The sequence below is a fragment of the Taudactylus pleione genome, unplaced genomic scaffold, assembly GCF_031769625.1.
Source record: "Taudactylus pleione unplaced genomic scaffold, aTauple2 ptg000624l, whole genome shotgun sequence".
Taxonomy (NCBI): Eukaryota; Metazoa; Chordata; class Amphibia; order Anura; family Myobatrachidae; genus Taudactylus; species Taudactylus pleione.
This window is the reverse complement of record NW_028285026.1, coordinates 1,612,501-1,634,953: the sequence shown is the minus strand read 5'-3', so window position 1 is coordinate 1,634,953 and position 22,453 is coordinate 1,612,501. Positions and strand designations below refer to the sequence as shown.

At 48.8% G+C, this 22,453-nt stretch overlaps 1 protein-coding gene across 5 annotated transcripts in view; it reads left to right on the top strand.

Moving 5' to 3' along the window:
- Nucleotides 1-300: 300 nt before the first annotated feature.
- LMCD1 (LIM and cysteine rich domains 1) overlaps nucleotides 301-22,453 on the top strand; it is a 39,667-nt gene continuing 17,514 nt past the window's right edge. For 2 of the 5 annotated variants that reach the window (XM_088454620.1, XM_088454622.1), the window contains exon 1: nucleotides 8,764-8,918. Coding sequence is in view for 1 of the 5 variants with exons in the window: in XM_088454619.1 (XP_088310745.1) it covers nucleotides 340-366 (27 nt within the window). In the remaining 4 variants the exon portion in view is untranslated. Of the gene's footprint in view, nucleotides 367-8,763; nucleotides 8,919-8,965; nucleotides 9,059-22,453 lie in introns of those variants that run through there. The other 3 variants (XM_088454619.1, XM_088454623.1, XM_088454621.1) reach the window with 3 other exon arrangements.

Here is a 22,453-nt window from a genome sequence, read left to right as displayed (position 1 = left end):
CCAGTGATCATTTCACAGTGTGGTCCACAGATTGTTGTAATTCCAATTCCTTTAAAGGAAGAAGTGTAAGTGGTCCAGGAAGCTGACCAGCCCATGAGTGAGGCTGATGGATGCAGACAGTGTGAATCAGGCATTCCTGGGCTCACTCACCCAGCCTGGGTGTTCCCTACTGCAGCAGAATAACACAGCCCACAGCCCTATTAGTTGTACGTCTTCCCGAGGCCGCGGATTGGCTGGCGGAGTTTTCTGAGGAGTTTCAGCTCAGTGATAAAGTTGCCTGGATCAGTCTGTCCTGCTGTAGCTCACACAGAAGAGCTGTACAAGGTGGGAGGACGGGAGATGGAGCTCAGCGCTGGGATGCAGAGGGTGAGTGTGTTCTCACACTAGGGATATACCCAGATACTGTACATTTATATATATGTCTGCTGGGAAATTGCTGTTTGTTTTCTCTGCATATTAATTATATATACCAAACATAACTATAATACAATGGGTAGACAATAAGTGTCTCAATAGCTGTTGTGAAACTACAAATTCCAGCATGCTCCGCTATAACTATTCTAAAGCAACTTTAGACAAACTGTGGCTCCTCCAACAGTTGTGGAACTACAAGTCCCAGTATGCTCTGCCATTAACTGTTCTAAAGCAGATTTAGGCAAACTTTGCCTCCTTCAGCTATTCTGGGACTAGAAGTTCCAGCAAGCCCTGCCACTTGAAAGCAGACTTATTCAAACTGTGGCTCTCCAGCTGTTGTGGAACTACAAATCCCAGTATGCTTTGCGATAAACTGTTCTAGAGCAAATTTAGGCAGTCTGTGCCTCCTCCAGCTGTTGCGGAACTACAGGTTCCAGCAAGCCCTGCCACTTAAAAGAAAACTTAGACAGACTGTGGCTCTTCCAGCTGGTGTGGAACTACAAGTCCCAGAGTGCCTGCAGCCAGAGTACAACATTGCTCATTGTGCATTACTAAGAAAGTTGATTTTCCTAAAACCAATTATAATTTAAAATAAAATAACTTAAACACTCTTTGCAGAACAAATGATACACTGTTGTGATGAGACCCTCTGAGCAGACGTGTGTATTTGCTATATAACCACTATTAGGACTACATGACCCCTGGAGTGAGGTATAACTACAGATGTGTCTGCAGAGATGTCTCTGGCAAGCACCAGTGATGCGTGGTACTGTCTATTATCAGTATCACATTGTGCAGTACCAGCTAGCGGTGTGCCATAAGCGACCCTCTAGCTGTTGTTGAACTACAAATCCCAGCATGCCTTGCAACAGTTTTAGCATGACCAAATAGCAAAATAGTGGCAGGGCATGCTGGGATATGTAGTTCTACAACAGCTGGGGGGGGTGCTTATTGCAAACTTCTAATTCTAACCGCTGCTGGTGCTACCATTGGCCAAAGTAGTCCCTGACTAGTTTTCCCTGGAGGGCATCTAAATCATTGGAGGGGAGATGAATCAAACCTTTGAGAGAGATAAAGGAGCTGATTCAAGGCCGCTCGCAATCGCCCCGATGTTTGCGCACTGCGCATGCGCTGGGTCCGGTGTGCGTGTGCGCGAGCCCCGCTGAACGCCTGAAGTTCAGTCGCTACGGGGCTCTCAACAAGACGGGGCAGCTGACGATGTTGATTGGCAGCTCGCCCCGTCTTGTGGGCGGGTAGGGGGGGTGGCTGCCCTTAGGAACGCCTGGCATTTGTTGGGCGGTCCAACTGACATCACTATTGATGTCAGTAGTGGACTTCCTGCTCTATTAGAGCAGGAAGTCCACTTGGCCTTGTGGCGGCTAGACCCTACCCCAGGGTCTCATCGAAAGGTCGATGGTCGCGATTATCGCGATGGTCTCCAGCCCGCTCGCTGGAGACCATCGCGATAATCACCCACAGCTTTGCGAGCGGCCAGAGACCTAAAAAAAAAAAAAACCACGTCCACATTCAGAGCGAGCGGCCGCCAGCAGCTAGCGGCACTGAATGAGCTCCAAAGTTTAGAAGTTGCTCATAGCCACCACTCAGATTATAGCTATCATCTACTCCACCACGTTATCTCTCTCCAAGGCCTGATACATCTCCCCTTCAAAGGTTTGATACATCTCCCCTTCCATTATTGACATAATTTCACTAAGCTTTATGCCCGCACCAGTCGCTGACAGGAAGGAGAAGCGGTCAGCAGCTTCCAACAGGTGACGCTCCTCCATGTTATAAGTGTTACATTGGGATTGGGAGGCTTTGTTATGTCACAGCCAAGCACCAGACTTCTGTCACCCTAGGCAACCACCTAGGTTTGGTCAATTATAGCGCTGGCTCTGGTGTCTACGTCTAGAAGCAGCAGCGTCATGCTATGTTCACTAAATATGGCTACATAATTTTAGTTTTTAAATATCCTATTCATTAATAAGGAGGATGATCCAGTACTCCTTATAGGGAAAGACAAATTCTGTCTAGTTTGTCAGACTGGAAAGACTGGGGTGCCCAGGCGCATATGTTTAAAACCTGGGACTGTCTCTGGAAATTTGGGACATATGGCAACTATGGTATAATTTGTACCCAGCTGCTGTCAGTGAGTGCAGTGCACCCACTGGGAGACTTCTGTAAACTGATTCTCAGTAAAAAAAAAAAAAAGCTCTGTAACCCATAGCAACCAAATTCTAGCAGCCATTTTCCTAGCACACTGCTTAGAAAATGAAAGCACATGCCTGGTTGGCTGCAGCAGGTCACATGACAGCTTTGCTATTGGCATGTTTTCATAAAGCTGTTTGGTTAGATTTAAATGGCACAATCAAACATCTTGTTGGTTGCACAACACTACATGTAGCTACAAATATCCAACCATTGGCTGTTATTCCCTAACGATGTGCAAATATGCTGTTACCCTTAGCAACCAATCAGAAATTATGTGAGGCCTACCTAGTCAAGACAATGAAATCAAACACCTGATTGGCTGTTATGGATTACTGCTATTTGTTAGTTTTGCACATTAGTAATCATAGGAAGCTGAGTTTCCACACCGTATTCATCATTCCGCTTGTTGTAACAGGCGTGCTAATAACTCCTGGGTATCCATCCCTTTAATTTTCATTAACCACAAAACTGGTAAATATGTAGACAAACTGGATTTGGCGCAGGCTCTGCTTTTACAGGGCGTGCTCCAGCGCACAGCAGGTCACCGCACCCAGTCTGCAAACCTCTGTTATCAATGGACTCTGGTGCTTAAATCAGGATGCAGACTGCTCTAATAAGCAGAACCTCAGGCAACATAAATAGCATTCACAGACTGCTCAGACACTGTAAAACAAGATTAGGCTATATGAGTGTTGCCTACTACAGCCCTTAGTATTTTCTTCCAAAGATGTTCAGAGTTATAGTGTTGCCAGAGGCCGCAGAACACATATGCATCTAAGCTGATTCGAAAATATATCTGTGCCTCCTGGATATAAATGGGTTAATATTAATCTGCAATTTCCAGATAAGACACCACCCATGGCACATGCTGTAACTGCCCCAATCTCCTGGTGTATCTGCAATAAGTTGGCGACTTTGCAATATGTCTTACAGGCCATGTAAAAGGTTTCAGTTGAAAGTAACCTTTGTCTGCGAGTACATGAATGCTTCATATAACAAGTGGCTGGTTAGCAACAAAATAATGTCACATGAAGTTAGTCAGGGACTGGGGTTGAAGTCTACAACACACATTAGCTGCTGACGGTGAACCTATACCAGTCCTGTAGAAATTCCCAGTAATCCGGATAAACAGCGTTGTGGCGCTGCGAGGAAGGGGCAGGATGGAGTTAGCTGGTGCTCCCTGCCAGTTATTACCAAGAAATTGGTTCCAGATGAAAATCTCGAGGCTCAATTTCACTGTCTGCCCAGGCTGGAGCTGTATACATATATCTTATTGTATGCAGAAACTGGTTGCAGAACCATGTTTACTAAGTAAATCTGTACCACGGATGGGGCTCTATAGTATATATTATAATGCACGCCACCTTTGGTGACAACGATATATGATGAAAAATAATATGCAAATAAATAATATGGATCTGCTGAGGAACATCTTAAAAAGCAAAACAGTGAAGGACTATTGTGGACTGGAGTGTCTGTATAATCTACAGGCCAGACCATAGCACCAGCTGTACCAGTCACATACAACCACGCTTATAGTAGTATATGAGATAAGTTATAAAACATGTATATGAGATAAGTTATAAAACATGTGTCGGCTGGTTCCGTAACTCTCACACACGTAATGCAGACTAGTGTGACTGTCGGAAGGATTCTATGTTTTGTCTCATATTCACACTTTTGCTGTTTTGGTATTTTGTAGCGAATGGACCAAAAGGTACAAACGCACATATATTATGGATGTCTGTATTTGATACATTGTTCTGCCATATTACAGCCGTGTGATAATGTCTTGCTGCTCTACTGACTTTCCAATTGCAATAACCTGAGTTGAATGAAATAACTGGTATGTACTTTGGCAATGAATGGATTCTGCTGGGACTGGAAAGTAATACAGCTTTTATACCGAAATTCCGGGTCTGACAGGGTTCCAAACCTGATCAGCCTCAGAATTTCCACGGAGCCGACCCAGGATATTCCCGAGCCTGCGCCGTTCACACCGGAGCCGGATCTGCAGAGACCCGGCTTTTCCGGCGTTGAAGTGGATGCTTGGAGATGATGTCATCTCCAAGTGCCACTGAAGCCGGCCAATTGGCAGGCATTCGGCACAATCCAGGTCACCGTGACCCGGATCACATCGTTTACACTGCAGGGTTTCACAAGTCATTCTCGTGTTAAACCCTGCAAGTTACCTGGGTTGGATTGCCGGGTCACTCGACCCGGCGATCCAACCCTGTCCCCTTTTACACCAAGGAGCTACCCGGGTTATCCCTGCAGTAACCCGGGTTTTAGCTCTGGTGTAAAAGGTGTATTAGTTTGAAAAACCAGGAGTAAAACATGACAGTGTACACAGCGGAAACTGACCACAATGAGACGTATGCGCCATAACCTGGATGCAAACATGGATATGGTGCTATACAATTCAAGCTGCTGTTATGTACATGCTCCCCCCAATATTCATGAAAATGTGTCACTGCGTCTTTATACGAATGACTCGCCGACTTAATGGGGTTGACTCAGTCCAGCACAATGGGTCTATGTACTAAGCCTTGAAGAGAGATAAAGTGGAGAGTGATAAAGTACCAGCCAATCAGCTCCTAACTGCCATGTGACAGGCCGTGATTGAAAAATGATAGTTAGGAGCTGGTTGGCTGGTACTTTATCTCCATCCAAGGCTTAGAACATAGACTATCACTCTCTAACTCTTAGGGAAATGCAGTAACCCTGTGGAACTTTCTTCTTGCGCAAAAGAAAAATACCACAAGGTATTGTGAATTGATAGGCTGCAGACTCATAGGCATTGCTTTAGCCCAGAGGTGGCTGCCTAATCTCTGTGTACTGCAGGTGACAGGTCCACTCTATATAATATTTTATTGGCACTAATATTGCTTTCATTACCCTGTCACACTTTAAAGATCAACATGGTGCAAAGTACAATAATATCAAATTTCGTGCCAAGCCATTAGCTCAGCATACCTCTGTCTCCTCTTCCATCTTAGGTAAATAACCAAATACTAATGACAGCAACGCACACTGCCCCACTGGCTCTGCTCGTATTAAACGCTCTGTTATTTTACTACGGTGCCAAGTCTGTTGCAGGGGATTTATTTACGTTGTCCGCACAGCTGTGTCGGTGACCCGCTAACCGCCTTTCTGCTCAGTCCCTGGGCTGGAACAGTCTGTGCAACTTGGCTGCTGTCATTAGTGTACAAATTCCATTAATGTGTCATTAGATTTTTTTTTTTTTGGTTTGGGTGGATTGTGGAAATATTTCTTACTGTATATTTTCATACAAAAAAGTCACTAGTTCAAAATTTCGGTTCGTGACGTGGGACGAATAGCCCTCTCGCCAGCGTCAACGGGTGTTGCTAATGAAAGACCCTTTCTACGGATAGGTGTGTCGCCTTTCGCTGGAAACCTGTTTAACAAGTAAATTAGCACATTTTATATGTGAAAATGTTTTCAAATATTTCAATAATTTTTATCGACTTTTAAACTTTTTTTTTTTATTACATGTGGAACTGTGGGGGTCATTCAGACCCGGTCGTTAGCGCCGATGCGCTCGGACCGGGTCGATGGCCCCCCACAGAGCATGCGCACGACGGAGCCGGCTCCATCGTGCGCATGCGTGAGACCCGCTACGACCGACAGCGCTGGTCGTAGCGGGTCTCGATCCAAAGGGGGCGAGCTGTCGATGTTGATTGACAGCTCGCCCCGTTTGGAAGGCGGGCCGGGGGGGTGGCAGCCCAAACGGAGGCGTTCCCATGGGAACGCCTACCGTTTGGGGGAGGCCCCACTGACATCACTAGTGATGTCAGTGGAGAGCTTCCGGCTCTGACAGAGCCAGAAGCTCTCCGGGGCTTACGACAAGGGAGACCCTACCCTAGGGTCCTGGTGTAGTAATAAGTTAACCGTTACCCTTGCCGCCCCAGGCCATGTGAACCGAGTATCATTCAGCTGCCTCACCAATATTGTTGTCAATTCTTTGCGTCAATAAATAATTTTGTGGTGATAAATAAAACACCTTAATGACATAGAAAGGGTCCTATTAATAAATAAACCCCTAGGAGCATAAGGGCGGGATGTACTAAGCATCGTATCCGCAATGCGGTACATCCAGCCTCTCTTCGGGTACATAACCCGGCTGATTACCGTGGTATGTACCTAGAAATACGGTGTACATCGCAGAGGACAGCTCTCCCGATAAGAGCTATCCTTTGCTGTGCCCCCGACAGTTTAATACCCTGAAGTCCCTCTGGCGCCCTCTTGCGCATGCGCAGAAGACCGTGGGCGGGTGATGGGAGGGATCCGATTGGATCCCTCTAAGGAAGAGCGTCCCGAAAAGAATCCCATAGGCTGAAGATGGCGGTACCCACTGGGATGAAGCTCTGGGATGCATCGCTTTCTAGTGCTTTGTACATATGGTGTATGCAGTAAAACCCCAGAAAATGGGATTTTCAGGGGTTTTACCGCATTTTTGTGTTTAGTACATTCCCCCCATTGCCGGCGCTTCCATTAGGCAGCTGCCTAAGGGGGCCGGGACCTGAGGGGGCGCCATGCTGGCGCTGAGAAAAAAATGAAGGATGTCTGAAAGAGACATCCTCCATTCAGACGGCCCTAGCGATGGCCGCAGGTCTTACTATCCCCGTCCGCCCCTATACCCGCTCTTTTGCACTGTGCTGTCTGGTGAGCGGTCACAACAGCACTGATAGTCTGACACAGTCTCGTGTGGTGATGCAGCCCCCGCCCCACGCTCCCCAGCCGCCGGAGTAGCCCGCCTCTTGTTTAGTGATGTGCAGGGGGCAGGCCGGGCAGATCATCTAGAGCAGGGGTCTTCAAACTTGGCCCTCCAGATGCTGTGGAACTACACATCCCAGCATGCACTGCACATAGTTTTAGCATGCTGTTATATAAAAAAGGTGGCAGTGCATGCTGGGATGTGTAGTTCCACAGCAGCTGGAGGGCCAAGTTTGAAGACCCCTGATCTAGAGCATGAGCTCCAAACGTGGCCAGAGATGTGAGGAGCTGCCTGCCCGCAATGTCAGTGTGAGACAGGGCTGGATTAAGGGGGGTACACAGGGTGCGAGTACCCCCGGGCCCCCATTTACCAGGGCCCCCCCGCCAGTCGCCCACTGCCTTTTATTAATTAAACAATAATAAGGGGAGAGGAGGGTGCAGTAGATGCTACGCTGCCTGCACACTGGCACAGCAGGGGGAGACCGTCCATGCAGCTCTCCATCACACTACACTACAGACCAGAGCTGAGAGGAGTCAGGGTATCCCATCAGGGCAAGATGCATCAGGGCTCAGCGGGGCTGAGCACCGATTGGAGGAGCTGATCACATGCTCCTCTCTGACCCCTCTGGTGCTCAGCATCATGGGACTGACCAGTGACAGACTGGCTGATCGGGGCTGCGATCAGTGGCGGATTTTACCTACAGGCTGCAGCACCCCCGTTAAATTCCTCCTCTGGCTACACTGTGACTGGAGGTGGCTTCCCATTGGAAGGCTCACCTGCCAGTCATGCACAGGACAGTCCTCCCCCTGGGACTGCCAGTCCGGGCTGTGATTAGCAGAGAGCGGCTTCCATTGGAAGCCGCTGCTCTGCCTACCGGGCAGCCCTACAGGGTTTCTCAGGGCTTCACAATGCAGTCCCCAGAAGCTGAGGTTATGCGCTGGTCCCGGCGCCTGCCAGATTCATTGCGCCACGGCTAGAGTAGCAGCACTGCAGCAGCGGCAGCACCCTTGAGGTAAGAGGGCAGGAGCTGCTGCTGTATAATATATATGTATGCATGTATATACCTACCCTCCAACATGACCCATTCCATTAGGTACAAAACCCTCTGCTTCTGCACTTCCCACCTAATGTATGATTGCTGTCACCTGTGCTGAACTAGGTAACTGATGAGACAGGTGTTTCACCACAGGTGGCTGCAATCATACATTAGGTGGGAAGTCCAGGAGCAGAGCATTGTGTACCTAATGGAATGGGTCATGTTGGAGGGTCTGTGTGTATTATATATATATATAATTTGTGTAGCAGGTCTGCCCCCGCTGTGAGAGTGCAGGTAGGACCTGGGCTTTTGCCCCATGGAGGTGCGGGAGGAGGAGTGCACGGCCAGGGGAGCGTGCTGACAAGGTGGGGAAGGCCCCTCTCTCTAAGGATCCCATGCCCCCCAAAGGCTTAATCCGGCCCTGGTGTGCGCGGTGCTGCTCAGCAGTGCTCTATACAAAGATTCCGCCCGGCCAGTGACAGCCGTAATCATTGCACAGACTCCCAGCTCCAGCAGCAGGTGGGTCATTGTGTTACAGAGGCAGAGACTGGTGGAGGCAAAGGAGGTTTATTAAGATAGACAGTTTCTTATGATGTGTCTCTTACATTGTTCCCTGATACTATGAGAAGCTGCGCATCTATCATATTATCCTGAAACAGGTACACTGTATGCTGGTTATTTCCCCATCACACACTGTATGCTGGTTATTTCCCCAACACACACTATATGCTGGTTATTTCCCCATCACACACTGTATGCTGGTTATTTCCCCAACACACACTATATGCTGGTTATTTCCCCAACACACACTATATGCTGGTTATTTCCCCATCACACACTATATGCTGGTTATTTCCCCATCACACACTATATGCTGGTTATTTCCCCATCACACACTATATGCTGGTTATTTCCCCAGCACACACTATATGCTGGTTATTTCCCCAACACACACTATATGCTGGTTATTTCCCCATCACACACTATATGCTGGTTATTTCCCCATCACACACTATATGCTGGTTATTTCCCCATCACACACTATATGCTGGTTATTTCCCCATCACACACTATATGCTGGTTATTTCCCCAGCACACACTATATGCTGGTTATTTCCCCATCACACACTATATGCTGGTTATTTCCCCAACACACACTATATGCTGGTTATTTCCCCATCACACACTATATGCTGGTTATTTCCCCATCACACACTATATGCTGGTTATTTCCCCAGCACACACTATATGCTGGTTATTTCCCCAGCACACACTATATGCTGGTTATTTCCCCAGCACACACTATATGCTGGTTATTTCCCCAGCACACACTATATGCTGGTTATTTCCCCAGCACACACTATATGCTGGTTATTTCCCCAGCACACACTATATGCTGGTTATTTCCCCAGCACACACTGTTGCACTTTGTAGAATTCCCAGGGGATTCATTGATCTTATGGGGGATCACTGCACTATAGGAATCCCATATAGCTCTGCTTTTTACACCAAAACATTAGGGGTATCCGGTTAGAATGTCGACCTGGTTCAAACTGTCGACAGGCAAAATGTTGATATCCTCAGAATGTTGATATGTTCGCAATGTTGACATTGGAGCTGTCGCATGAAATGTTGATATGCTGAGGATGCCTAAGGTTAGGCTGGGTCAGGAAGCTCTGAAGTTTTGCCTAGGGTACTGAGAAACCTTGTACCTGACCAGATCCCACGTTTGTAACCATGGAACTTCAGACATAACATAACATTAGCAGCACTGAGTGTGGGGAAGAGGCTTATTATCACAGGTGTTATATTAGCTGTCGCAATCCGTGTCAGACCGTAATATGAAGGGACCACCGAGACTTGGGATTGGATAATCACACTGGTGTTTATTTCTACTTCCAATCAAAAAGTGTTTCATAAACACGTGTAAGAAATAATCAGGGCTTCTAATACTGTAATGTTTCTCCAACCCAGTCCTCAGGGACCGCAAACTGTTCATGTTTTCAATATCTTCTAGGTGGAGCACAAGTGTAGTCATTACTGAATGACTCATAAAAGATTCACATATGGAGCTAATTATTTATCTTGATGCTCTGTGAGGAGACCTGGAGAACATGCCCTGTGAGCCATCCCTGAGGGCTGGTCCGTGGGCTGCTCAGCTCTGTAAATTGTATACACGCAACAGTGGCTGCAAAAAAATAAAACTTTGCCCAGATGCTATAAACTCTTTGTTGGAACCACGGAATCCAAAAAAATAAAATCATGTCTTTGGTCAAAGCTGCAGGGGTGCACGTGCAGGGCTACATCTATAAAGTCACATTCAGGGAATATGTGTAGAAATATGAGAGTGACCGATATGTAACACGCTGCTTAGGGCCTGATTCACGCAAGTGCACTACTGAATGCAGATTCCAGATTATCGGGAATCTGCGCATGCACAGGACCCCATCTGTGAGTGTGCAGAATGGGTCCTGCTCAATCTCACGCAAGCCCTTGAATGCCTCTGCCATACGCAGTCTTCTGGGCTCGCAAACTGGCCAGCCTGAGTAAGCTGAGGCTTACTCGGCTGTCTGGCCGCCTGGCGCCATCCACCATTGTGACCATCGACCACCGATGGTCGCGATGGTAATCCCAGCCTGCGACCTCCATTGCGGTGCTGGGATCGCAAAGGCAGCAGGGGTGTCATGCACCTTCTGCTGCATTTGCATTATTGCAAGGATCGCAATTGCAAAGCTGCCAGCATGCAAATATCTATAGCCTGCGTGCATACATCTATAGCCTGCATGCAAATATCATATATCTATAGCCTGTGTGCATATATCTATAGCCTGCGTGCTTATATCATAGATCTATAGCTTGCATGCAGCTTTGCAATTTTGATCCTTGCTGAATCAGGCCCTTAGTCTCGTATTAATATATTAAGCTATTTACATAACCCCCCCAACCCCCAGTAAAGTAACAGTCTTTACCGGGGTCGGCTCTAGGGGTGTTCGACTAGTGCGGTCGAACAGAGGCGCCAAGCCATAGAGGGCGCACCCCTCCCCAAGATTCCGATTTCAGCGGGACATTACTGTACCGCTGTTCCACCCGTGGGCCGAAGTGGCCCGCGGGCGGTGCCGGCTCCTGGAGTAGCTGAATGGATGTTGCACGCATGTGCGTGGCATCCATTCAGTGCCTGAAGATGGCTGGGGGAAGCCCAGCTAGTGACAGAGTGCCGGGCTCTCCCCCAGCCTGATGTCATTTGGAGGTGTGCCTGCACGGCACGCCTCCAAATAATGTCACATTGTGGGCCTATGGAATTAGGCCACGCCCCCATTTTCGGTCACTCGCGGCACTAAAGGACGCAGTTAACAGAGCTGGCACAGGGTGCTCTGACCCCCTGGAGCCGGCCCTGGTCTTTACTGACGCACATAGCGGTGACTTGGTGAAAATAATCCACAGAAACGAAGGGTAAAAAGTCAGTGATCGCTTACGCAATCTATTTCATTCTCGGTTTGGACCCAAGTGAACAGCTACATATGCTCGGATATAGGGCCTGATTCAGCAAGGAAAGGTGATGCAATCATGGCAACAAGCGTGTACACAGTTCTGCTGCGAAATTATGTAAATGACTGCGATCGCCGTGCCGCCACAGCACAACGTAAAGGCGCCCACTTCCCTTTACTCACATCCGTAATACCTTTCAAGTCTGCGTAAAACATCGGTACCATCAAGTACCACCGGAGCCTCACGCACAATTAAGGCAGGTCAGACCTTACCCAGAAATGGCTAAACTTCCTGTACGCAGTTAGAGCTCAGGCTGCATAGATCGACGCTGTGGCTAATTTCTGCACGCCCCTGTAACAGCGTATAAACGCACTGGCACGCCTGCGTTTCTATGACCACCCTCCCGTCAAAAACGGTACTTCTTGTCAATCACTCTGCAATGGGTCTGTGTAGTCACTGCGATCGCAGTTCCGATCACACTGGCTGGTTGGCGTTAGCGCACTGTGATGCATGCGCAGATGGCGACAATCGGCCGGGTGTGTGCGTTTTGGCACTTGCGATCCTTGCTGAATCAGGCCCATAGGTTACAATGGCCTAACGGAGCCCGGATAAAAAAAATCTAAGCTTTGGTAAATAGTGCTTCATCGCAGTCGACGAGCCCCGTAACATTATGGCGCCTTAGGCAACCTATGGTAGACTGGCCATGGCTGCCAGGTGTACACAGCTTGGAGATAAGGTGCAGGTTTCGGGGACCGGTCTCTCACTGGCACATAGGAAATGTTTTCCCAGCGAAGCTGCCAAATTTCCACAACACTGAACCTGACCATGAGGCGTGATAATCCCCTGGTCACTAAGCTGTCCACATAATAAGCTATTAAGTAATGAAGTCATATTTACTAACAGTGCCTCATGTGTACCAGCTAATGAGGCAGACACAACTAACACCACACGGTCACATTTTATCTCTAAACCTGAATTTGTGCCATAATAAGAGGAAACGGCTAATGTTTGACAAAGTTGTGCTGTTACTCGGAATCGCTGACCCTGATGCAGCGCGTACACATCTACAGAAGGTCAGCTTCAAAGGAAACACTGGAAAACAAGCGCAGTTTATTCAGTTACAGTAGTATTCTGGAGGCCTGCTCTGCTGGGAATATGCTCTGCATCAGGGTGAGACTACTGGGGAGTATGCTCTGCACCAGGGTGAGACTACTGGGGAGTATGCTCTGCATCAGGGTGAGACTACTGGGGAGTATGCTCTGCACCAGGGTGAGACTACTGGGGAGTATGCTCTGCACCAGGGTGAGACTACTGGGGAGTATGCTCTGCACCAGGGTGAGACTACTGGGGAGTATGCTCTGCACCAGGGTGAGACTACTGGGGAGTATGCTCTGCACCAGGGTGAGACTACTGGGGAGTATGCTCTGCACCAGGGTGAGACTACTGGGGAGTATGCTCTGCACCAGGGTGAGACTACTGGGGAGTATGCTCTGCACCAGGGTGAGACTACTGGGGAGTATGCTCTGCACCAGGGTGAGACTACTGGGGAGTATGCTCTGCACCAGGGTGAGACTACTGGGGAGTATGCTCTGCACCAGGGTGAGACTACTGGGGAGTATGCTCTGCACCAGGGTGAGACTACTGGGGAGTATGCTCTGCACCAGGGTGAGACTACTGGGGAGTATGCTCTGCACCAGGGTGAGACTACTGGGGAGTATGCTCTGCACCAGGGTGAGACTACTGGGGAGTATGCTCTGCACCAGGGTGAGACTACTGGGGAGTATGCTCTGCACCAGGGTGAGACTACTGGGGAGTATGCTCTGCACCAGGGTGAGACTACTGGGGAGTATGCTCTGCACCAGGGTGAGACTACTGGGGAGTATGCTCTGCACCAGGGTGAGACTACTGGGGAGTATGCTCTGCACCAGGGTGAGACTACTGGGGAGTATGCTCTGCACCAGGGTGAGACTACTGGGGAGTATGCTCTGCACCAGGGTGAGACTACTGGGGAGTATGCTCTGCACCAGGGTGAGACTACTGGGGAGTATGCTCTGCACCAGGGTGAGACTACTGGGGAGTATGCTCTGCACCAGGGTGAGACTACTGGGGAGTATGCTCTGCACCAGGGTGAGACTACTGGGGAGTATGCTCTGCACCAGGGTGAGACTACTGGGGAGTATGCTCTGCACCAGGGTGAGACTACTGGGGAGTATGCTCTGCACCAGGGTGAGACTACTGGGGAGTATGCTCTGCACCAGGGTGAGACTACTGGGGAGTATGCTCTGCACCAGGGTGAGACTACTGGGGAGTATGCTCTGCACCAGGGTGAGACTACTGGGGAGTATGCTCTGCACCAGGGTGAGACTACTGGGGAGTATGCTCTGCACCAGGGTGAGACTACTGGGGAGTATGCTCTGCACCAGGGTGAGACTACTGGGGAGTATGCTCTGCACCAGGGTGAGACTACTGGGGAGTATGCTCTGCACCAGGGTGAGACTACTGGGGAGTATGCTCTGCACCAGGGTGAGACTACTGGGGAGTATGCTCTGCACCAGGGTGAGACTACTGGGGAGTATGCTCTGCACCAGGGTGAGACTACTGGGGAGTATGCTCTGCACCAGGGTGAGACTACTGGGGAGTATGCTCTGCACCAGGGTGAGACTACTGGGGAGTATGCTCTGCACCAGGGTGAGACTACTGGGGAGTATGCTCTGCACCAGGGTGAGACTACTGGGGAGTATGCTCTGCACCAGGGTGAGACTACTGGGGAGTATGCTCTGCACCAGGGTGAGACTACTGGGGAGTATGCTCTGCACCAGGGTGAGACTACTGGGGAGTATGCTCTGCACCAGGGTGAGACTACTGGGGAGTATGCTCTGCACCAGGGTGAGACTACTGGGGAGTATGCTCTGCACCAGGGTGAGACTACTGGGGAGTATGCTCTGCACCAGGGTGAGACTACTGGGGAGTATGCTCTGCACCAGGGTGAGACTACTGGGGAGTATGCTCTGCACCAGGGTGAGACTACTGGGGAGTATGCTCTGCACCAGGGTGAGACTACTGGGGAGTATGCTCTGCACCAGGGTGAGACTACTGGGGAGTATGCTCTGCACCAGGGTGAGACTACTGGGGAGTATGCTCTGCACCAGGGTGAGACTACTGGGGAGTATGCTCTGCACCAGGGTGAGACTACTGGGGAGTATGCTCTGCACCAGGGTGAGACTACTGGGGAGTATGCTCTGCACCAGGGTGAGACTACTGGGGAGTATGCTCTGCACCAGGGTGAGACTACTGGGGAGTATGCTCTGCACCAGGGTGAGACTACTGGGGAGTATGCTCTGCACCAGGGTGAGACTACTGGGGAGTATGCTCTGCACCAGGGTGAGACTACTGGGGAGTATGCTCTGCACCAGGGTGAGACTACTGGGGAGTATGCTCTGCACCAGGGTGAGACTACTGGGGAGTATGCTCTGCACCAGGGTGAGACTACTGGGGAGTATGCTCTGCACCAGGGTGAGACTACTGGGGAGTATGCTCTGCACCAGGGTGAGACTACTGGGGAGTATGCTCTGCACCAGGGTGAGACTACTGGGGAGTATGCTCTGCACCAGGGTGAGACTACTGGGGAGTATGCTCTGCACCAGGGTGAGACTACTGGGGAGTATGCTCTGCACCAGGGTGAGACTACTGGGGAGTATGCTCTGCACCAGGGTGAGACTACTGGGGAGTATGCTCTGCACCAGGGTGAGACTACTGGGGAGTATGCTCTGCACCAGGGTGAGACTACTGGGGAGTATGCTCTGCACCAGGGTGAGACTACTGGGGAGTATGCTCTGCACCAGGGTGAGACTACTGGGGAGTATGCTCTGCACCAGGGTGAGACTACTGGGGAGTATGCTCTGCACCAGGGTGAGACTACTGGGGAGTATGCTCTGCACCAGGGTGAGACTACTGGGGAGTATGCTCTGCACCAGGGTGAGACTACTGGGGAGTATGCTCTGCACCAGGGTGAGACTACTGGGGAGTATGCTCTGCACCAGGGTGAGACTACTGGGGAGTATGCTCTGCACCAGGGTGAGACTACTGGGGAGTATGCTCTGCACCAGGGTGAGACTACTGGGGAGTATGCTCTGCACCAGGGTGAGACTACTGGGGAGTATGCTCTGCACCAGGGTGAGACTACTGGGGAGTATGCTCTGCACCAGGGTGAGACTACTGGGGAGTATGCTCTGCACCAGGGTGAGACTACTGGGGAGTATGCTCTGCACCAGGGTGAGACTACTGGGGAGTATGCTCTGCACCAGGGTGAGACTACTGGGGAGTATGCTCTGCACCAGGGTGAGACTACTGGGGAGTATGCTCTGCACCAGGGTGAGACTACTGGGGAGTATGCTCTGCACCAGGGTGAGACTACTGGGGAGTATGCTCTGCACCAGGGTGAGACTACTGGGGAGTATGCTCTGCACCAGGGTGAGACTACTGGGGAGTATGCTCTGCACCAGGGTGAGACTACTGGGGAGTATGCTCTGCACCAGGGTGAGACTACTGGGGAGTATGCTCTGCACCAGGGTGAGACTACTGGGGAGTATGCTCTGCACCAGGGTGAGACTACTGGGGAGTATGCTCTGCACCAGGGTGAGACTACTGGGGAGTATGCTCTGCACCAGGGTGAGACTACTGGGGAGTATGCTCTGCACCAGGGTGAGACTACTGGGGAGTATGCTCTGCACCAGGGTGAGACTACTGGGGAGTATGCTCTGCACCAGGGTGAGACTACTGGGGAGTATGCTCTGCACCAGGGTGAGACTACTGGGGAGTATGCTCTGCACCAGGGTGAGACTACTGGGGAGTATGCTCTGCACCAGGGTGAGACTACTGGGGAGTATGCTCTGCACCAGGGTGAGACTACTGGGGAGTATGCTCTGCACCAGGGTGAGACTACTGGGGAGTATGCTCTGCACCAGGGTGAGACTACTGGGGAGTATGCTCTGCACCAGGGTGAGACTACTGGGGAGTATGCTCTGCACCAGGGTGAGACTACTGGGGAGTATGCTCTGCACCAGGGTGAGACTACTGGAAGCATGCTCTGCACCAGGGGAGACTACTGGAAGCATGCTCTGCACCATTTCAGACTGCTGGAATCCTGCTCTGCATCAGGCCAGACTACTGGTAGGAAATGGAATATGCCCTGCACCATGTCTGGGTACTGAGACTATGCTCTGCACCAGGTGAGGGTACTGAGACTATGCTCTGCACCATGTCTGGGTACTGAGACTATGCTCTGCACCAGGTCAGGGTATTGGGTATATGAGGAGAATCCTGTGTATGTACAAGTATTATTTGGGCTGGCTTTGGACCGTCCCTAGGTCACAGTTCTAGCATTGCAGTGGTCTCCTCGCCAGGAGGGTGATACTATAGTAGGTAGCTGCCAGGATTCATGACACAGCTATCATTGATCTCAGTAATTATTGTTTATTATTGAAGGGCTCTGCTCTGAGCTGCCGGCTGCTGTGTATCACAGACTTGTGCTGACAGACAGATAACATAACTGGAAGCTCATTTCTGAGGGAACTCCAGAGATTTCCATTGTACGTCAGTAAAGCACTCATCACTAAGGGCGGCACACATGATAGCCGGTACTTATCCGCAGTATCAGTCTCTCATGACTGAAGTGTAATGGTGTCATGTCAGCTTAGACAACAATCATAACATGCAAATAACAGCGAGGAAAGAGATCAGTCCATACGTTATTCTGGGGTTTCTTTACTAAGCCGTGGATGGCGATGAAGTGAACAGAGACAAAGTACCCGCCAATCGGCTCCTAACTGCCATGTCACAGGCTGTTTGAAAAATGACAGTTAGGAACTGATTGGTTGGTACATTATCTCCATCCAAGGCTTAGTAAATAGACCCCTAAATCACTTACTCCTGCCTGCGCTAGGAAGAGCGCAATGTGGTGGGATTGTGCCCTTGTAATGTAAGCCCAACAAGGGCATGCTCACTCCATTGCAAATATGTTGTTTCGTGAGAAGGGGATGGTCTCATGGCACGCCCCTGTTTTCATCACTTTGGGGGGCATACCCACTTCCGGAGGTACCAAGCTCTCCCCGCTCTGTGAACAGATGCAATATCCTGCATGCAGAGCAGGCGCGACGGTGCTCTCTCGCGCCTTTTCCTTCCTGCGGGAAGGACACAGTGGCCTGAGGGTGAGACAACAGGACAGTCCTTAAAAATCAGGACCGTCCCACCGAAAGCAGGACAGTTGGGAGGTATGGTATTCACACATTCTAGTGCCATCAGCACACATTATGCCACACAGTAACCCCAGTTCACATAAATCACATGGAGGAAAAGACAGATTAGTGTGGCGCTTTCTGGAATATCTGTATTTTTGGGACAAAAGTCCACTTGTCGCAGAAATCGCTCAAAATAGAGAGAGTTTTAACACCACTTTTCTTTATCATGTCATCAAACTTTTTATGTTTTATAAAAAATTATCATATTAAGAGCCGTATTCAATTACAGCGGATCTGCGATACTTTTCCGCCTCCCAGAGTTTTCGCCTACATCGCGTCTTTTGTAGGCGGAAAAGTATCACGGGCGTGACAGATACACCCCGTATTCACTATGGAAGTACGCGAAAAACGGGACCCGGCGAAACTTGAACAGGCGAAAGTACTGTCAGATTTGGGGAAATCAGCCTGACACCCCCCAAAAGATGCTCTGACATGGGGGTTAGCTATGGTACCCCCCGATTTGGCTTGCTGAAGGTATTTGGTGTTTTTAAATGGGCTCAATAGCTGCTAAATAGCGTTTTTCTATACGTGGTGCAGAATAGTATTCAGGGGTTTTTTTTGGCAGAAAATAATTTATCCCAGCAAATTTGGGGTACTTGTAAATGGGGGTCAGCATATTTTAAAGTTGCTAAACTTAAGTTTAAAAAATTGTGAAAAATCCACCTGCCTCAAGCCCCTGCAATAAAAAAGAAACACTTGGGGCATACTTGGGGACCCCCCAGAGTCTAGTTCGCTAGTTTTTAACTTTGTCCCCCAACATTTTTTTCTCCACCCCAAATTCAAAGTAATTTTTTGGGTGTCCTTAAGTGTTTGTTTGTTTGTTTGTTTTTTTAACATGTTTTGACACAGTTTACCTTTGGGGGACTGTCTGAAGGCTGCACGGGGGTTCCTGCAACATTGCACCCCAAAACCCCAATTCTGCACTTTTTTCCGCCTGTTATTCATAGGCAAAACTTTTCCGCCTATTACATTGCATTGACTTTACGCCTAGGCGAAAAGTCTTCCAAATTGAATAGGGAGTAAAACCCAAACAGGCGAAAATGACGTCATCAGTGAAAAGTTTTCGCCAAAAACACGTGAAAACGGCTTTTCGCTTCAAATTGAATACGGCCCATAGTATAGTTCCCTGTGAAGTCACTTTTTTGATTGATTTGTCATTTTCGTTAATGACCAAACTCTGACAAATTCCAAACCAATAATGGAAACTGCTCAAACATTGAATTTTATTCACCGAGAAGAGAGATTTTAATATACAGTGGAATTATAATCTCGTCTATGATTTGTTAGGTGTACTAATGATTTCCTCCCCGGGCCAGGGACGTCCTGGCACAATATGAGCGGCTATTTAAAGCCTATCAAATGGGAAATAAGAAATTACAGCCGGAGATAATCCCATTATAACGGTACAGCTGAAGATGCAATTGCAAAGCACAGTGGTTAATAAGTATTTAATTTCAGTTTCCCGACCATTTCATAGGGATTGTATTCTGCAATCGCGTCTAACGATTATTACTTAAGTACTAAATTCTACAGAGATAAAAGATTAAGAGACAATAGGTTAAAAATCCATATTTGCAAAAAAAAAAATAATCATCTGTGTATCTTCATAACTGATTTACCCCCCAAGGCAGCTGGAAAATGTCCGCCTGATAATTCTTTAATTATCTGGATAATTATGTCCACTTCGTCCCTTAAGAACGCAGCTTAATCTATTTACTGTAAATTGGAGGCCTGCAAGACCCTGCTCTGTAATGAGACATTAGCGTCCCCATCAGGGCAAGATTGGAACTGCAATATGCAATTTCACTTGTTTGCAATTTGAATTTCATTATAGTTAAGGTTTGTCCCTTTTTCATTGCACGCAAAACTTTAATTTCCCAGGAATTTTTGGGTCATTTATGAATGAGAGAAAAAAAATGTGTAAATGTTTTTTTTTTTTTTTTTTTTCTTGTGACGCCAATTACACCTAGATTCACTGGCAGGTGCTTGTCTAGGGGCTGGCGTGTGATGGCACAAAATTTAGCAAACGCTAATGGGAGAAGCTGCGAGGATTAGAGCCTGCTTGGCATAGCACCGGTCAGTTATAGCAATTTACCTGGTGCCATACTCTTACCTATGTTTGCCGAATGGCAAATTCAGGGGGCATGACGTGTTATAATTAACGCAGGTGTCATAAGGCGAGCTCAGGGAGGACAGAAACCTCCCGTGGAGCAGAAGGGCTCGGTTCGGTTCTCCAGAAACCGGAATCCACCCGAATTTGGTGGATCCATACAGATCCGAGTGGCGGTTCTGATCTCCTCCTGAGGAGATCCGTACAGATCTGATTTGTGGTGCTGATCTTCCCGCAATTTGCAATTCGGATTTTAAATCTGAATTTTGGGTTTTGGATTGCAAAAAATCACATAATTTTAGCTGATTTGAAAAAGTTTTTATTTTATTTTTTCATTAAAAAACAAAACAAAACCCAGATCCAAAACACTTGAGGGCATACAAACCGTTTTTCATGCCACCTCCTCCAGGAGGTGGCAGCCAGGTTGGTAGAAAAGGGGCGTAGTGAACAGGAAAGTGGATGGTGCAGGATGTGTGGCTGCACAATTGCGCCATTGTGGCTCCACCCCTTGCTGTACAGTGCTGAGAAAACATGCATCGTATAGCTGCTGGCGGGGCTACGATGATGCGATTTACCGCCAATCGCGTCGTCTGCCACAGTGGCCCGCCCACTTATGCTCTGTAAGTGGGAGGCCGCAGAGGGGGGTGTGAGTGGATGGAGGTGGACCGCAGGGGGTCCGGGCGGCACGGGAGGTTAGACTACTTTTCCGGGTGGCCGACTTTTGAAAGCTTTCCGGTCATTTTGGGAGATTAGGCAAGTATGCCTGAGGGTGGTTTTGCAAAATCAAAACACAAATATGAATCCAAAACCAAAACAACAGGGTCAGCGCACATCTCTAGTTATAATGATGCGTTATTATACAGGAGGGGGCTGGAGACCCAGCCTCTCCTACTTCTCTAGGGATATGGGCTGGAGCAGGAAGCCTCCTGCTACTGGCTCACTCCTCTGTGACAGGTGCTGGGGCTGCGGTGGCTGGTCCAGGGTGCAGAGGGCATCTTCACCTTCTCTTTCATGTTTGTTTGTGCCGTAATCCCCTGAATGTATAGAGCTGGGTAACAATATGTCAGTGATTTACTAATAATAAATAATAATATACACAAAATAAAAAATTTAATTATTAAAAATCTTTTTAAATTTACAGAAGTAGTAAATGAAATCACACCATTGCCCCCTTTTTCTCCTGATGCCTTATTAAAGATATGATTGAGGCTCAAGGAAGCAGTGATTTAGATGTAAAAAGATAAAGGAGATGTACTAAGCGCTAGAATGTGATAAACTACCAGCCACTCAGCTCCTAACTGTCATGTTACAGGCTGTGTTTGAAAAACTACAGTTGCAAGCTGATTGGTTGGTACTTTATCACTCTCCAGCGTATCACCTTTCAGAGCTTCATACATCTGCCCCATTATAAGTGGGTGGTTATTGTGATCATAGAGAGGACATTTTTATTTTTACTGGCGGGTACAATATATCAGGGAAATGGTCACAGGCCTGTATACGTGCACTGCAAGCCGGGTCCTGATGCTATAATCCTGAAGGAGAACTGGAGCCGTCAGTCACGTCCAGCTAGCAGCTCCCAACGCCCTTGTACCATAGTAAGAGATTGCAAACTGCAGAAATACCGTAGTTCTCTGTCAGACGCACTGCACAAATCATCTCCGGGAGCTGTCAGATAGGAGGTAACTGATGGATCCCAGCGGTCCTTCCTCCTAATAACGAACATGAGATGGTCATTGAGTTCATCATGGAAGTGCGGGGAGTTTGCTGGTCTGCTAAACACTGATGATGATGATGGACGCTGTATCACTGTGCAGATGCGATTAGAGGTCTGCTACACTATGCACTAGCCCCCACACATTTGAGGTCTGCTATCCACTAGCCGCCAGAGATTGTAGGTCTGCTATCCACTAGCCACCAGATATTATAGGTCTATCCACTAGCCACCAGAGATTGTAGGTCTGCTATCCACTAGCCACCAGAGTTTGTAGATCTGCTATCCACTAGCCACCAGAGATAGTAGGTCGGCTATCCACTAGCCACCAGAGATTGTAGGTCGGCTATCCACTAGCCACCAGAGATTGTAGGTCTGCTAGCCACTAGCCACCAGAGATTGTAGGTCTGCTATCCACTAGCCTATCCACTAGCCACCAGAGTTTGTAGAT